Here is a 16,231-nt window from a genome sequence, read left to right on the forward strand (position 1 = left end):
AGGGTCAGGGGTCAGAGGTTGCAGAAGACTCCAACACTCACTTCTCTCCCAGGAGCGCCCGAATCTCCCTTCTCTCCCTAAGGAAGACAAGGGTGCTTCAGACATGGCGCCAATATGAGCTAGAGCAGACTCCAAGTGAGGGGACTCACCTTCCTCCCATCTTCTCCAGGGTCCCCAGGTCCTCCCTGCAGGCAGAGGACTCACATCAGACCCAACAGAATTAAGAATTAAGAATTGTCTGTGTGTCTTGGTAACTGTCTGCAAGTCCTGTGTCTACCTCACTATGTGTGGCTGTATGTATATGAGTGACTGTGGACACAAATGCATATGTCGGTCTGCCCCCACATGTATCACACGTCAGAGCCTTGGATATGTGTCTCACCACACCTCCACAGAGGTACACGTGCAGCCCTGGGGCCAAGCCATAGCACGTGTATGGGTGGAAGTGTTTGTGTGTCAACATGTCTTCAGTATCCCTGAATGTGGGCTTCACACCTGTGTGTTGGCACCTCTCCATCTGTGTCTGAGGCTCTTTGCCTGTGCCCGTGGCTGTGGTTATTTTAGCTTGTGTTGGCCCATCCAGGCACAGGTCAGCACGTCCACTTAACCCACTGTGTCTGTGAGGCTGCCCGTGTGTGCACATGGACGTGTGCTTCAGGATGTATCTGTACGTGTGGGCTACGTCCTCGGGTATCGGCACGTGTCAGCATGTGTCTGTGTGTGTGCCCCATGTGTATGGCACATCTGAACCATGTCCATGTGCTAACATGTTTTGGAGGTTTCACTGTGTCTACCCTGGACACTCACGTTTTTCCCATTCAGGCCAGGCTTGCCATCCTTGCCTGGCTTTCCCTGTGGGAACAGATCATTGGTCAGAAGTCAGGGTTGGGGTGAGGGCAGTAACGGGGCAAAAGGATACCACGAGGGGACTTCCCTGGTGCACAGTGGATAAGACTCCGAGCTCCCAATGCAGGGGGCCCGGGTTTGATCCCTGGTCAGGGAACTAGATCCCACATGCATGCCACAACTAAGGAGCCCGCCTGCTGCAACTAAGACCCCGTGCAACCAAATAAATAGTTTTTTTTTTTATTTTTAAAAGGGTACAATGAAAGTGGGACTCACCGGTGCTCCAAGGGGACCAGAGGGGCCAGCGGGGCCCTGTTCTCCTCGAAGGCCAGGCAGTCCCTGGAAAAAGTCTTTGCTAGGATTGAGAGGGCCACTGATATATCTCCTGGGGCACATCCATGGACTTGGAGAACCCCACTAAGAACCTCCTCCCGTGTAGAGTCCCCCCAGAATTGGGAGGAGCCATTGAGGTCCCGAGGCTGAGACCCAATAGGGTAGGGGGCCCCCTGCTGAAACTCCCAAGGGAAGAATCCTCAGGATTTGGGGGTCCTACTATAGCGCCCAAGGCAGAGAAGATCAGAAAGCAGGATTCTGCTCAAACCTGCCTGCCAGGGACTGGGACCCTCCCAAGGACAGGGCTGGACCAACGCCCCCTACTCCCGCTGGTCCTGTGACTATGAAGACCAGGCTACACAGTTCATGCTGGACCCCTGAGCCGCCCTCCACCCTAATATCTCCCCTTACTTACGTCTCTCCCTGGGTCCCCAGCCTTGCCTATAGCACCCTGAGGAGAGACTCAAGTCAGGGAGTCCGCAGTGGTCATGGGGTCAGGGGCACTGCCCACTGACAGGGCCACTAGTTCCTGTGAACCCAAGGCCTGTCAGGCAGTAACATCCCCCACCCAGGCAGGGTACTAGGAGAAGACACAGATAACCCATCTGGCCCCAGAGCTCATCAAGACTCAGAAGACTCCAGTGAGTCTGGAGCCATACAAAGGGGCAAGGGAAGGGGCGTGACCAGGCAGTGACCGCCACGACTCACAGGCTGCCCAGGGGGACCAGGGGTTCCTGGTTTCCCATCCAGTCCACTGCGGCCATCCAGGCCAGGGGGGCCCCGGTCACCCTGAGGAAAACAGAGTGGTAAGAGGCCTCGAAGGATGAGATGGATCTGAGAGCCCAGGCTCACAGTCAGAAAACCTCCATGCCCTCTCACCTTTTCTCCTCCTGGGCCTCGAACACCTGGGTCCCCCTGAAGGGAACAAGGTCAGTGAAAGGTGAGGGCAAGATGGGAACTTAGGCTGATGGGGCAAAGTGTGTCACTCACCTGCGGGCCTGGGGGCCCCCGAAGTCCACTGATGCCCTGAGGACAAGGGGAGGAAGAAATCAGAGCAGGCTTTCCCAGGCCCACACGTTCCCACGGCATAAGCCACACTCACTCTCTCCCCAGAAGCTCCAGGAGGGCCGGGGTCACCCTTGGGTCCTCGAGGACCCTCCTGTCCACGGTCCCCAGACTCTCCCTATGGTAGAGACAAACGTGTTGAGGGAATAGCACTAGGGCCACAGGCATGCCCGAGGCAGAACCTGTCATGGGGGTGCTGGGATGCTTTCTTATGCTCACAGCTTCACTCCACCCACGGAACATGATACCTTCTCTCTGACTCCAAGTCCCGTGTCCACCTGTGGAGGGAATGGCCAGTGAGAAGAATAGTTCAAGTAGGGGAAGAGGAGTTGGTGAGGATCAATAAAGACATCAGGGGGCAGTGGGGGAAGTGGGAGTCAGTGGAAGGGATGAAGGGACACCATGTGGGGCTAACAGGGGCAGGTGAGGGAGATGACAGAGAATCAGACCCAGGCAACCCTTACCAGCCGTCCAGGGGGTCCTGGGGGACCCTAGGAAAGGAAAGAACTGTAGTCAACAGGAGCCCTGCGGCCCCACGGTATGGCTCAGGTTTGCCTCAAGCTCAGCTCTGCTCCCAGATTCCCTGCACCCCAGTGCCAAACCCCAGAAGCCAGGTCAGGCCTGGAGGTGGCCACCAGGGCTCCCGACCTTGACCTCCAGGCCCTTAATGGAGGTGCTGACCAGACTGAGCACCGGAACCCTGTATCCCTCCCGAGCCCAGAACAAGAGCACTACTGAGCCCAGAACACCAGCACTACTCACTGGCTCCCCACGGTCACCCTTGGGTCCAGATGGTCCAGGGCTCCCCTGCAGAAAGTCAGAGGGTCAGGGTCAGTGACGAGAGGCAGCAGTTTGGGGGAGCTTTGGAAACACCCTAAGGATTCATGGGGATCCTGGTGGCCTTTGGGGGTTGTGATGAAGGGGTCAAAGGAAATGAGGACTGTGAGGGTTTAGCGCTGCAGGGTCGGGGTGGCAGGGTCAGAGGCTGGGAGCTGGATGGTTGGAGATTGAAGTTGAGGTTAGAGTTCAGGGATCAGAGGTCAGGACTCACGTTTCGTCCATCCTCTCCAGGATCTCCCTGGTCTCCCTTCTCACCCACAGGCCCCCGAGTTCCAGGTGCCCCCTGAGAAGAGTAGCTGGTGTGAGACAGACCCTCCCAGCATTTTGCAGATTCCCCCATGACCCCCATACTGCCCCAGTTCTCCATCACCCTGAAAACCATGTCAGAGTTCCCCATCACCACATGCCTCCCTCCAGACTCTCCCATCACCCTTTCTCCCCTCAGAGTTTCCCACAGCTTCATGCCCACCTCCTATAAGTTCTCTCATCACCCCCCCTTACTTCTCCCTGCAAAGCCTCACCCGAAGGCCACGCTCGCCAGCTTTTCCAGGCAAACCTGGTTCACCCTGGTGGTGGAGAGAACGCCACATCAAACAGGTGAGTTAGGCTCAAACTAACTCAGGGAGTGGCGACAGAGAAGGGCCTGGGAACCAACTGGACCAGAGGCAGGGGGGTGGACTGGATAACCTGGTGGAGCCCCAGCCCCCCAGGGATCACAGTTCAAGGGTAAAGGATCAGCAACCACAGTGGGAAGGAATCTCACCGGGGGACCCTCGTCACCTTTCTCTCCAACTTCACCCTGTGAGACATGAGAGTCAGCCTTGGTCCCCAAACCCCCAGGGAGGCCAGCAGTACCTTACTCCCCATCCCCCAGCACTCCCCCAGTCCAGTCCTCTTACATCTCGTCCTCGGGGGCCGATGGGTCCTGGGGAACCAGGACGACCAGGGTCTCCCGTCTCTCCGGGAGGCCCTGAGTCACCCTGTGGAGGAGGCAAGAGTGATGTAGCACGTATAGCCAGCCCTTGAGGGGAGGTGACCCCAGAAACCTTGATGTTACCCAAGGTCACAGGCACTCACCGGCGGTCCTGCTCTGCCAGTGAGGCCAATGGGACCCTGCAGGGCATAGGGAGGGAGGTACGACTTAGTTGGGGCTCCCAGGCACCACCTCATCTCCTTCTGTCACACTCCCCATCCCCACATTTACTCACCCGGACTCCAGGGTCTCCCTTGGGGCCAGGGTCTCCAGGAAGAACCAAGCCAGGTGGGCCCTGGGGGAGGAAGGATCAGAGGTCAGGGGACACAACCATCACCTGTCCTAACCCCTAAACACTTCCCCGCACTTACCCGTTCCCCTTTGACTCCGGTAGCTCCTTTGGGCCCAGGGAGCCCTACGTCTCCCTGGAGGTGACAAAGACCACCAGCATCAGCCACAGGCTCCATGAACCCACCACCCAGCGATCATGCCACAACTGTCATGACCTCCAGGGGCCTCCAGGCAGGCCCAGAGGCAGGCCCTATGACCTTGATCTCAACCCTGTAACAGTGTCCCTTCACTCTTACCAGACTTACCTTCTCTCCTTTAGCTCCAGCACCCCCAGGTCCCTGAAAACAAACAGGACAGACACGGCTTGGCCCTGCCTAGGGATCACACTACTACAGGCTTGATTGGAGTTGGGGTTATATAGAATCAGAAGTGTCTGCCCAGAGGTCACAGGGTCACCGCTGGGAGCAGGGCAGGGGTTACACAGGGCTCACGACCTGTATGGTGGTCATGGGTTCACAGGATCACAGCCAGGAGTTGGAAGGCGTGTTACAGCATTAGAGTTACAGAGCTCTGAGCCAGTCCAGGGTCCCAAGGTTATGGGGTCACAGCCTGGAACGCTGGTTTCCAGGCGGGTCACACTGTTCAAGGGCCTGTGCGGTGATCGGAAACACACCCTCCCTTCACTCACCACAGCGGGGTCCCCAGGGCGACCAGGCTCCCCCTGTAGAGAAAGGATAGGGACAGGGATGGGTCAGGGACCCACCTAGGAACTCAAGGCCCCAGTATCCCACCTGCCACAATCCCTGGTATCGGGGGCACTTGACTCCCAGCCCATGACCCACCTTCTCTCCTCGGCGGCCAGTGGGTCCTGGTGGCCCCTGCACATGGAGAAAGCATGAGCCCAGGATGGGGAGGAACACATGAGAGCCCTACTCCTGATCCCACAGTCACATACTTACTTCAGGACCCTCAGGTCCAGGACGCCCAGCAACTCCTGGTGGACCCTGGGGAAGAGGAGCAGAAATGCTGACCCAGGTGGGTGGGGGCAGGGGGATTATGGCAGGTAAGGGCTAGAGGTTCAGGATGGGGGTCACAGAAGATCAGGATTTAGGTCAGCAGGGGTCAAACTCGGCAGGAAGACAGAGACCAGGTCAGTGGAAGTCAAGGTCAGTTCAGCAGGGTCAGAAAGCTAAAAGCGGGTCCCTGGGGTTGAGGGTTAGAGCCTGCATCAGCAGAGATTAGGAGTCATGTGAGGAGGGGTGGAGGGCCAGGGGCAGTGGAGGTCAAGGGCAAGAAGTCAGAACCAGGAGGGGTACGGAGCCAAGGTCTACTGGCACCGGCAGTGGGGTCAGTGGGCTCACCTGTGGTCCCGCTGGGCCAGGGGATCCACGTTCGCCCTGATGGAGCAGAATGGGTCAGAGCTGAGTCTGGCTCCAGATCCTCTGGGGCCCTGAGGGCCCCCCAGGTTGCACTTACCTTTTCTCCAGTCTCACCAATGGCCCCTGTTAGTCCTTGGTCACCCTGAGGGGAGAGAGATAGGAGAGGGGCCTTTACTGTCGAACCCCAGACAAAGTGTCTCAAACTCCAATCATCTGTCTCTGAAATCACAGCCTCTGACCTGGGGAGAACCCTTATCTCCTGATCCTCCTGCCTCCCCTAATCCTACGGGGTCCCAGTGTCACCTCTCATACCTGACCCCTCACAAAATGGCACTTACTTTGGGGCCAGTGACTCCAGGAAGTCCCCGTAGGCCCTGAAAGGGGTTCAGAGATTTGGGTTTGGGAATAAGGATGGAGTAGAGGGTTGATGGCTGAGGGTGGGGGCTGGAGCTATGCCCACCACGCTCAGAATCCCTGGCCTCTACACTCACCGGCTCACCCGGGGTCCCAGGTTGTCCTGGGAGGCCTGGGGCTCCATCTTCACAGTCACCCTGAAGGAAAAACAGGTGGGTAGAAGACCCTGCTCCCAGCACCCAGAGGCCTCACCTCAGAACTGGGACACCAAGAAGTCAGATCTCCCACCTTTTCTCCTTTTTCTCCAGGGGGGCCAACTGAGCCTTGGGGTCCACGGCTTCCAGGAAGACCCTAGGAGGAGGTGAGTAAAAATGTGAGCCCCAAACTGAGGTCCAGCACCCACCCACTGCCCCAGAAGAGCCCCCAGCTCCTCTATCCACACCCCAGAGCATGGGCCACAGGGTCCCCAGCAGAGCCTCAAGGCTCCCTCACCGGCAGCCCAGGCTCCCCTAAAGCAACGCTGCCATCACCTGGTCCAGGGGGACCCTGGGAAAGAACAGCAGGTCAGGGGATGGCCGGGGGGAATCAGACTCCAAGCCACCCCCAGCATAACTTGCCCCTCACTTACCCGCTCCCCACGATCACCTTTCTCACCCTGGAAGAGAGATCATGACACGTGACCCTGGACTACACCTCCACACCCCAAGATACCAGGAGGAATGAGAGTCTTGGGGTCAAACTGGATTACAAAGTTCATGGAGGAACTGAGGAGTCATGGGTGGGGGTGGTCAAGAGGTCACATGAGCTCAGAGTGACCAGCAGGGGTTGTGTGGGTTTGAATGAGGTCACCAGGTCACTGGATCACATGGAGGTGATGAGACTATATGGCGGTCATGCCCTCACCTTCACAGCTGTTCCAGAAAATCCTGGGGGACCACGGGGTCCTGGGTCTCCCAATGGGCCACGAGATCCAGGGGGACCCTGATGGAAGAGACAAAATATAAAGTAAAACCCCATAGACCCACCCCATTGGTTCCCCCATCACACATCACTCCCCCCCACACCATACTCCAGAACTTACTGGAGGTCCAGGGTCCCCTTTCTGTCCAGGAAGCCCTGGGCCCTCGCCTCCAATGACTCGTCCAGGCTCTCCCTGCAGGACAGAGAACAGCAGAAAGGATTCAGGGTATGGGAGCCTTGAGGTAGGAGAAGCCCCTAGAGGTCCCCAGCTATTCCTCATCATGCCTTAGGCCCCACACAGTGTCCTGGGGCAACCCTGTTCCTCCCTTGGACATCCTGGCTTGGTTCCCTCCCCTCCCTCCTTCACCTACCGGCTCCCCCTTTGGGCCTCGAGGTCCTCGCTCTCCCTGAGGACAAAACAGAGCAAAGGGTGATGCTTGGTCTCAGTGCATTTCAGGGTGGGCCCCTACAAGCCAACCCCGCTCCACCACCCCAGCTCCCCACCCTGCAGAAAGGGCTCTGGGAAGACACTGTGGAGCAGAGCAACTTACTGGTTCTCCACGAGGACTGGGCCACCCTGGGGAGCCCTATAAATGGAGGCCAAAGTCAGCCCAATCAGACCACCCCACCCGCTCAAGCAAAGCATCCCACCATGTGAACCGTGAGGGCAAGGCTCGCTCACCTTCGGGCCGGGGCTTCCAGGAGTACCAGGGCGGCCAGGGCTGCCTGGAGGCCCATCTGCCCCAGGGAAGCCCTAAGGAGGCAAAGAGGTTAGGGCAGGAAGGGACCCTCCCTCGGTGCCCCTGGTTCGCTGGAGGAGCCCCGACGGACTATTCTTCACCTGAACCCCTCACCCCACAGGCCCCTGAGCATTGTTGGGGGTACAGCAGTGATGTATGTACCCTGTGAGCTGAATGGAGCCGAACCCCAGGCACAAGGGCAGTGATGAGGCCAGGGCCTTCCCTGCCCCTTGGACTTGGAACTTCCACCCGGGCTCTCCAGGGGATCTCAAAACCCCACTGGTCCCCCCTAATTCAGATCCTTCCCCAAAGTCTCTGCTGTGGTTGATAATGTCCACTTAGGCTTCTAGGAATACTCTGTGTTTCTAACTCTGTTTTTTCATTCCCTCTTGTAAAAACCCTAAGGAAGCTTCGAGGATTGTCTTAGGGGAACCTCAATGGTCTCTACACTCACCCTCTCACCCTTCGCAATGGTACTTCCAGGAGGTCCCTGGGGGCCAGGAACACCCATCCTGCCCTGAGAGAAGAGAGCAGGTGAAGAGGCAGTACGCCGGTCAGGGGACAGAGGACAGGTATGGGGTGGCACTCACCGGGAGGCCGGGGGGACCAGGAGGCCCGGCTTGTCCTTTCAGCCCCTAGGAAGGATGATCGGTGAGTCCTGTGCTGCTGACCGCCCCCTGACCCACTAAGCCCCCAACCCATTCTCTATCCCCCACCAGAGCCACTCACCATCTCTCCGGGTTCCCCCTTCTGGCCCTGGGGAAAGATGTGTCGGGCGACGGTCAGAGTGGCAAGTTCCAAGAGTGGCCCTCACCCACCCTCTCAACCCTGGACACTTACCTTTGGACAATGCACCGAGCAAGGGTCTGGCTGTAGCTGTGGACACAGGGTCTCCTTGAGGTCAGCCGTTCTACCAAGAGCCCCCAGACCCTCTGTTTTTCACCACCTAGTCCCCCAGAGGCCCCTTCCAAACCTGGGTGGTCAAAGCCGTCTGACACAGGGCTGTTGCCAGACTACTGACTGCCCGGTCCAAGCTTGGACCATCATCCACGGCGAAGAAGGTCTGGGCAGAGTCCATGCCTGGCACCAAGCGACGCAGCTGTTCTGGGTCAGCTCCTGCCAGGCCCAGCATCATCACTTTGAGCCCTAAGGAGGGGTCCAGCAGCTTGCATGACGACCCTGCTGGGGCCAACCCTATTCCCAGGCTCCATTCCCACCAGCCCTGCTCCTCACCAGCAGCCTGGGCCTCACGGATAGAGCTGAAGATGTCACCTCTCAAGGGCTCATCCACCAGTAGAACCATCACCCCCGGCACATGCCGGCGTCGTCCAGGGGCATCTGGTGCCAACAGGTATCTGTGAGCTGTAACCACTGCTGTGCCTGGGAGAAAGGTCATGTCAGAACCCAGGGGCACCAAGCTCCCCATGGGAAAGCCCCAAGAATCCATGTCCACTGTAGTCCTTACCCAAGTTGTTCCCACTTGGGTCCGTGTAGGGGATGTTGCGGATCTTCTGCCGGATGACACCAAGGTCATAGGAGCTGTTCAGCGAGAACAGTGGGGAGGGCCGGTGACTGTAGGACAGGAGGCCAACCTAGGGTGGGGAGACCACAGAGCCTGGGGAGGATGACACAGCAGGGACAGGGGACATAGAGCCTGGTGGGAGACACAGAGCCCAAGGTATGTAACTAAACCTGATCTATTAGGGGGTCAGCAGTGATGGTAGGATACGGAGCCAACCAGCAAGTGAGGCAATCTGGAGCCTGGGGAAGGGCAGGGAGAAAGCCTGGACCAGTGGTGGGACAGGGAAATGGTGTGGGACCAGGGGTGGGCAGGGACAGGTAGGAGTCTGGCTGCCTCTGGGGCCAAACCTGGATGGCCTGTGGCCCAAGCGGCCCAAGTGCAGACACCAGACGCTCCAGGGCTCGCTTCACAGCCTCTGCGCGATGAGCATTGTCTCGAGTGGTATGCAGCAGGAACACCACGTCCATCAGGCCATGGGGACACACTGCAGGAAGGGAGCTGAGTTACTGAAGCAGTCAGCCCATCTAGCTACTCTCTTGGGCCCCTCCCACTGGGCCCACCATACCTGGGGTCTGTGTGACCGAGGCCTCAGGACCCTGTACACCCTCCCGGACAGGTGTCAGGGAGAATATGTAGGAGACACCAGGCTCTAGCCCTGTCACCTGCTGGGAGCTTGAGATCCCCAGAAGTGTCTGTGAGGCCCCAGGCAATTCTGCAGAGGACAGAGCTCAGTTAAACAGGAGGCCCTCCATGGAGCCCCCACTGCCAGCCCACCCGAACACTGGCCTCCCCATCACCTTGGCCAGGGCCTCTGAGTGGCTGCCAGGATAGGATGTAGCTGGATACCCCAGACACCGGGGTCCAGGCCAGAGTCACTGAGTCGACTGAGGTGTCTACAACACGCAGTTCAGTGCTTGGGACACGAGGTGACTCTGAAGGAGGAATCAAAGACTAGGGATCCGAGTATGTGTCCCGAGAACCCAGAGGAGAGAGATCTAAGGAGATCCTGGGGCAGATTCATCTTAGTGAAGGAAGTCACCAGAGGTCATGCTGGGATCACCCCGGATCAGGAATGGTAGGGGGGGGCTACAGGAGGAGTCACTCAGGGTCATGGGGTACAGGAAATCAGGGTGGGTCATCGGTAGGGGTAAGAGCACACCAGTGTATGCAGTTACTTCTGAGGGGGGCCCTTCTCCAGCTGTCCCCAAGACACTCAGCCATATACGGTAGTGGGTCGCTGGCTCCAGCCCGTCCAGTTCGTAGCTGCTGAGTTCCGGCCCCAGGACCTGGGACTGTTCCTGGCCACCTGGGGCAGGCATGAGAGGGGGGCAGGGGCACATAGGAGGATGCTACAGACCAGCATTTATGGACACGCCCACCTCACTGACCCCCCACGAACCTTACTGACAATGACCCCGCCAGCCTCACTGACTGATCCTGCTGATGGGGTCCACCCTCCTGACTGATCTCCTGACCCTGCCCGACTGACCCTCATTGATCCCACGCAGCTAGGTGACTGATACCAGGTACCTTCAGCGATCCGCAGACCCCCACTGACAGACCCTGCCCACTCTCACTGATTTCACCGACCCCACCCCCAACCCCGCCCCATTGGTCCCTAACCTCCCTACCGGGGGCACATCTCACCCTCAGGTCGCCAACGCAGACGGAAGCCGCGTGCCCCGGGCACCGGCTGCCAGCGTAGCCTCAGGGAGTGCTCCCCTCGCTGCACTACACGAAGTGTCTCCAGGACTGGTGGAGCCTCCTCAGGCGCTAGAGAGAAAGCACAAAAATCAGGGAGGCTCCGTCCCCAGTTAATCTCTGTGCCAATCCCAGACCAACCCTGGAACACGCACCGCCCCCAACAGGCCCCACTGCCTATCCCAGGCTACATCCCTCCTCCCCCCGAAGACCCCGCCCCCACAGGTTCACTACCAATCCCTGGACCCTCTTCCATTCCCGAGAACAAACCCCGCCCCCAAACCGTCCAGGGCACCAATCCAAGGCTCGCGCCAGCCCGAGCTCTGCCTACGCGTGGTGACGACAATGGAGACAGGTGCGCCCTCACGGTCCCCCACAAGTGCAGTCACTCTCACTGAGTAGCTGACGCCGCCTTCAAGGCCCCGTATCTCTGCGGAGTCCGTGTTTCCTGGGAGCATCTCCTGTCTCGTGGGGCCACCTGGCCAGGCGAGCATAGGGCAACGGTTAGGGATAGGGGTGGCTGACCAAAGGGGCCAATCCCAGCCAGGAAGGGCAAGGGCAGGGTCAGGGAATCATACCCTCGCTCCGGCCCCAGGCCAGTCTGTAAGCTGTGGCTCCAGTGACCCCCACCCAGGTGACCCGGAGAACATCACTGGAAGCATTGAGGATCTGCAGCTTCGAGACACTGCCCACGGGCTGAGGGTCTGGGGGAAGACGCAGGGAAAAGGGTCAGGGGCCACTGGCAGAGAACAGGGCAGAGAACAGGGTGGCAGAACAGGCATGTTCAACGCAGGGAGGTCTATCTGAAGGTCAGTATGAGGTTACTGTGGACGGGTCAGTGCAGGCAACTTCTGAGTGGGAAAAGATCAGTGCCTCAGAGTGGGCAGTGTGGAGCAGCCAGGAGGTCACTGTGGGTGGACTCCTAGTCAATGTGGGGTACGTCAGTGTGGGGAGAGAAGTCACGAGAAGAGCTGTGATGGAGCAGGCAGCTGGAGCAATCAGGAATACGCAGCAGGACAGGGTAGCCAATGAGATGTGGTTGGCAGATGGCCAGGGTCCACTTACCAGTCCTTACAACCACAGAGGCAGGGGTCCCATCCACACCAGCCATACGGGCCCACACATGCACTGTGTACTCGGTATCTGGCTCCAGCCCATCCAGCTCAGCCACTGTGGCCTCCCCAGAAACCAACTGGGATTTCTCTGGGCCTAGGAGTGAGGATGAAGGTAGCTCTAGGACTAGCCAGATTCTGCCCCCCAATGTCCCACCTGGACCCCGAAGAAACCCCTGCTCCCATTCCACCCAGGCCTGCCCCCGACAACCTCCAAAACCTCTGGTCCCTTCCCAAACCCCTGGTGCCCACCGTGGCCTGAGTGCCAGGAGACCCTGTATCCTGTGGCACCAGGAACCCTGTTCCAGGTGATGGTGACAGATGAGCTGCTGACTTGAGTAACACGGACTGTCTTCACTGGGCCCAGTGGGTCTGGTGGAGAGAGGCAATGGGGAGTCTGATGGAAGAGGCAGTGGAGGGTCTGATGGGGGAGGGATGGGGGGGACATCTAATAGAGGAAGGCAATGGGAGTCTAAAGGGAGGCAAGGCTTTGATAGCGGATGCAGTGAATGGATCAGATGGGGAAGGAGTGGGGGTTCTGACAGAGGGGATAGTAGAAATCTGAGGTGGCAGGTGACAGGAATCTGGGAGACCAGAGGGTCTGACAGAGAAGGTAATAGGGTTCCGACGGAGGACTAGGAAGCAGTGAGGGGGTCTGACAAAGACGAAAAGTGTAAGTCTAAGAAGATGGTCAAGTCTGGCAGAAAAGGCAATGGGGTCTGAGAGATGAGGTGCTGGAAATCTGAGGGCAAGAAGAGCGGGGTGTTAGGGGACAGGCAGAGGAATCTGAAGAAGGCAGGGGCTTAAAAGGAGGCAAGGGAGACTGAAGGGGGAAGCAGGGCCTCTGAGGGAGGAGGCAGTGGGGATCTAAAGGGGGAGACTGGAGTTCTGTGGAGAAGCAAGGGTCTGAAAGGGAAGGCATGGGGGTCTGAAGGGCCACTGGAGAGAGAGAGCCAAGGGGCTGGGTCAGGCCCTGACCAGTTCGAGCCACGGTGATTGCAGGTGGGCCCTCCTCTCTCTCTCGCAATGCCGACACAGCCACCTGGTAGGAGGTTCCAGGTCTCAGCCCCATGATATCTGTGGCAGTAGACTCTGAGGGCAATGTCTTGCTGGACTCCAGACCTAACGTCAGAGAGAAATGTTGGCATGGCTCCTGCCTGCCCCTTGGTCCCCCATACCCTGATCGTTCCCTTCAGCAACCCTCCCGCACATCCCACACTGACCATTGTCTGTCCTCCAGCTAACCCGAAATCCACTGGCTCCAGGCACAGGTCCCCAGGCCACCCTCACTCGTGTTGCGTCTGACGCCACTACCTGCAGCCCTGGGATGGCAAGTGGGGTTTCTGGCTCTGGGGATTAAAGATAGAGGTCAGGGATCAAAACCAGGACCAGAGTGAGTCAGGCAGCTGTCCCCCACAGCCCTCCTGCAGTGCTCACCCCTGCGAACAGTGAGGACGCTGGCACCACCCTCTCGGGTGCCTACTCGAGCTGACACCCGCACTGTGTAGCTCAGCCCAGCCCGGACGTCATCCAAGTCAAAAGCTGTCTGACTCCCAGGAAGCACCAGGCTCCGCTCGACCCCTAAGGGAGAAGGCAGGATAGGCCGGCAGGGGTCAGTGAGAGATGGGAATGTGGGATGAAGGTGCTCAGTGATGGACAGAGATACAAGATGAAAAGGGTCAGTGGGCGCAGGACAGGAATAAAGATGCAGACATAGAGAATGGACTTAAGGACACGGGGAGGGGGAAGGGTAAGCTGGGACAAAGTGAGAGAGTGGCATGGACATATATACACTACCAAACGTAAAACAGCTAGCTAGTGGGAATCAGCCGCATAGCACAGGGAGATCAGCTCGGTGCTTTGTGGCCACCTAGAGGGGTGGGATAGGGAGGGTGGGAGGGAGGGAGACGCAAGAGGGAATGGGGACGTATGTATATGTATAGCTGATTCACTTTGTTATAAAGCAGAAACTAACACGCCATTGTAAAGCAATTAAACCCCAATAAAGATGTTAAAAAAAAAAAGAAAAGGGTCAGTGAGGGATGGGACATGGGACGGAAAGGTGTGAGAGATAAGGACAGGGGTAAAAGGAGTCAGTGATGCACAGCGACACAGGATAATGGGCCAGTGATGAATGGGGACACATAATGACAGGAGTCAGTGGAGAAGGACATAAGATGTAGGATGTCAGAAGTCAGCGGACAGCGACATGAGTTGACAGGTCATCGACAGACAGTGAGGTGGAGTCAGTATTGGATGGGGACATGGGAGAACAGTGGTCACAGCTAAGGTTATAGAAGGGCGGGGGTTGAGCTTGTGGTTGTGGAGAAGGGTGAAAGCCATGGCCAGGGAGGTGGGGCAGGGAGTGGAGACAGATCCAGATGAAGAGACAAGCAGGGTCAGGGCAGGGAGCAGACAGACCCTGTGATGGGGTCTGGTTCGGTGCCGTCTTGGGAGGTGGATGGACAAGGAGAGAGGAGGAGGCTGTAGAGACCCCGGAGTGGAGAAGGGCTGGAAAGGCTGGAATGGTTTGAAAGGCTGGAACTTTAGTGTGTGTACGGGTCTTGCTGTGTCCCCCTCACCCTGGATGCTGCGCACGGTGATCCGATACTCGGTGGCGCTGGGAACTGGGCTCCAGGACACTCGCACTCGCTGCCCAGGCAGCTCGGTGGCCTGTAGGTCTGTCACAGGGCCCACGGGCAGCTCTGGCCCTGTTGGACAGCACAGCCTAAGAGGCAGCCTGGGGCCCCTGTACCTTCCCCTCTCACTTGGCCGGGCCCACAGAGCCCTCACCAGGGGGGACCACAGTTGCAGGCGTGGCCACCTCGTGGCCCTCTAGCAGCGTGTAGAGTGTGAGGCGATACTCAGTGCCTGGTTGCAGCCCATCCAACTGGTAGCGGGTCACGTCAGAGGGCAGCACCACCTTCTGTGGCACCTCCAAGCCTGCAAGATGACAGGGTCAGGCCAGCTGAGGCCAGGTCTGGACCCAGCCTGCCCACCCCACCCTCCTGCACGGACCACTCTCACGCCGCCACTCCAGCCGGTAGCCACGGGCCTTAGGCACCAAGTTCCAGGAAAGAAGGATGGATGTGGGGCCCAGGATGATGGGACGCAGGGTCTGCTCAACAGAAGTGTCTGCCCAGGGCACATGGGAGGTCAGTGGCCTCTGTGCCCTGCCAGCCTGCCCACCCAGCCTGAAGAAAGCACCCAGCCCTCTCACCGGTGCGGGCAGTCAGGGAGGTGGCAGGCCCCACGCTCCGGCCAAGCAGGGTGCTCACGGTCACCTCATAGTCTGTGCCAGGCTCCAGGTCACGCAGCAGCACTGACCCCTGCCCAGGGCCCAGCTCCTGCTGCTGCGTGGCCCCACCTGCACGGGGGGCACAGAGGGGTCAGTGGGTCTTGCAGACTTAGCACCCTACAGTCCTGTCTGAGGTGCAGGGACTTCCTTCAGCCCACACCTCTGACTCACCACTGAAGACCCGCCATGTCACGCGGTAGCCAGTGGCACCTGGCACACCCCGCCAGGCTACCAGGAGGCTGTGGGCTGTGGTGTTCTGGATGGTCAGCTCCAGTCCCTCCAGAGCAGCTAGGGGAAGGTCCCACCAGGGATTAGTGCGTCCAGAGTGGGGAGGGGTTACTGGGATGGGTGGTTAGGTGAGCAGGGTCAGAGGTTAGCAGAACTGCTCACTTGTCCAAGCTGTCCCACTCACGGCCTCCCCGATGCTGTTGGCGTAGAGGGCAACCACCGTCACTTGGTACTCAGTCAGTGGCCGGAGACCCTGCAGCCTCATGCTGGTCTCACCTGCTGGGACGCTCACCTGCCCAGGGTCAGAGGTCACTTCATCTTGGCCAGCTAAGTCCCCAGCCCTCCACCTACCACTGCTGACATCCTTACCTCCCGCCGTTCACTCGACAGTGGCTGTCCCAGCCCCGTCAGGGGCGTGTACTGGATCTTGTAGCCAGTCACAGGGCCACTGGCCGCTGTCCATTGTACTCTCAAGGATTGACTGCCTGGCTCAGACAGCACCAGGTCTCGTGGACCAGAGGTTGAGTCATTGGCTGGGAAAGGGGCAGTCAGGCAACCAGGCAAGAGAATCAGGGGTCAGCACTTATGG

General features: G+C 58.7%; 1 protein-coding gene across 1 annotated transcript in view; it reads right to left on the reverse strand.

Moving 5' to 3' along the window:
* COL7A1 (collagen type VII alpha 1 chain) overlaps positions 1–16,231 on the reverse strand; it is a 32,781-nt gene that overhangs the window by 13,300 nt on the left and 3,250 nt on the right. The window contains exons 7-67 of the mRNA XM_082664740.1: positions 16,012–16,175; positions 15,805–15,934; positions 15,586–15,702; positions 15,337–15,483; positions 15,135–15,251; positions 14,910–15,059; positions 14,699–14,827; positions 13,554–13,697; positions 13,334–13,465; positions 13,095–13,238; positions 12,369–12,488; positions 12,070–12,213; positions 11,583–11,708; positions 11,336–11,482; positions 10,951–11,076; positions 10,463–10,609; positions 10,101–10,235; positions 9,869–10,015; positions 9,651–9,787; positions 9,247–9,373; positions 9,015–9,161; positions 8,755–8,927; positions 8,622–8,657; positions 8,511–8,537; positions 8,372–8,416; positions 8,236–8,298; positions 7,724–7,795; positions 7,593–7,628; positions 7,413–7,448; positions 7,163–7,234; positions 6,985–7,062; positions 6,710–6,736; positions 6,574–6,627; positions 6,370–6,432; positions 6,219–6,278; positions 6,066–6,101; positions 5,825–5,869; positions 5,710–5,745; positions 5,308–5,352; positions 5,191–5,226; positions 5,037–5,069; positions 4,654–4,686; positions 4,429–4,482; positions 4,293–4,352; positions 4,162–4,197; positions 3,984–4,064; positions 3,848–3,883; positions 3,606–3,650; positions 3,296–3,367; positions 3,007–3,051; positions 2,709–2,735; positions 2,493–2,522; positions 2,282–2,362; positions 2,170–2,205; positions 2,059–2,094; positions 1,888–1,968; positions 1,595–1,630; positions 1,123–1,185; positions 808–852; positions 150–185; positions 42–77 (exon numbers count right to left, since the gene is read on the reverse strand). Of these exons, the coding sequence (XP_082520866.1) occupies positions 42–77; positions 150–185; positions 808–852; positions 1,123–1,185; positions 1,595–1,630; positions 1,888–1,968; positions 2,059–2,094; positions 2,170–2,205; positions 2,282–2,362; positions 2,493–2,522; positions 2,709–2,735; positions 3,007–3,051; positions 3,296–3,367; positions 3,606–3,650; positions 3,848–3,883; positions 3,984–4,064; positions 4,162–4,197; positions 4,293–4,352; positions 4,429–4,482; positions 4,654–4,686; positions 5,037–5,069; positions 5,191–5,226; positions 5,308–5,352; positions 5,710–5,745; positions 5,825–5,869; positions 6,066–6,101; positions 6,219–6,278; positions 6,370–6,432; positions 6,574–6,627; positions 6,710–6,736; positions 6,985–7,062; positions 7,163–7,234; positions 7,413–7,448; positions 7,593–7,628; positions 7,724–7,795; positions 8,236–8,298; positions 8,372–8,416; positions 8,511–8,537; positions 8,622–8,657; positions 8,755–8,927; positions 9,015–9,161; positions 9,247–9,373; positions 9,651–9,787; positions 9,869–10,015; positions 10,101–10,235; positions 10,463–10,609; positions 10,951–11,076; positions 11,336–11,482; positions 11,583–11,708; positions 12,070–12,213; positions 12,369–12,488; positions 13,095–13,238; positions 13,334–13,465; positions 13,554–13,697; positions 14,699–14,827; positions 14,910–15,059; positions 15,135–15,251; positions 15,337–15,483; positions 15,586–15,702; positions 15,805–15,934; positions 16,012–16,175 (4,919 nt within the window). The remainder of the gene's footprint in view (positions 1–41; positions 78–149; positions 186–807; positions 853–1,122; positions 1,186–1,594; positions 1,631–1,887; positions 1,969–2,058; positions 2,095–2,169; positions 2,206–2,281; positions 2,363–2,492; positions 2,523–2,708; positions 2,736–3,006; positions 3,052–3,295; positions 3,368–3,605; positions 3,651–3,847; positions 3,884–3,983; positions 4,065–4,161; positions 4,198–4,292; positions 4,353–4,428; positions 4,483–4,653; positions 4,687–5,036; positions 5,070–5,190; positions 5,227–5,307; positions 5,353–5,709; positions 5,746–5,824; positions 5,870–6,065; positions 6,102–6,218; positions 6,279–6,369; positions 6,433–6,573; positions 6,628–6,709; positions 6,737–6,984; positions 7,063–7,162; positions 7,235–7,412; positions 7,449–7,592; positions 7,629–7,723; positions 7,796–8,235; positions 8,299–8,371; positions 8,417–8,510; positions 8,538–8,621; positions 8,658–8,754; positions 8,928–9,014; positions 9,162–9,246; positions 9,374–9,650; positions 9,788–9,868; positions 10,016–10,100; positions 10,236–10,462; positions 10,610–10,950; positions 11,077–11,335; positions 11,483–11,582; positions 11,709–12,069; positions 12,214–12,368; positions 12,489–13,094; positions 13,239–13,333; positions 13,466–13,553; positions 13,698–14,698; positions 14,828–14,909; positions 15,060–15,134; positions 15,252–15,336; positions 15,484–15,585; positions 15,703–15,804; positions 15,935–16,011; positions 16,176–16,231) is intronic.

The sequence above is a fragment of the Grampus griseus genome, assembly GCF_964374135.1.
Source record: "Grampus griseus genome assembly, chromosome: 10".
Classification (NCBI taxonomy): domain Eukaryota; kingdom Metazoa; phylum Chordata; class Mammalia; order Artiodactyla; family Delphinidae; genus Grampus; species Grampus griseus.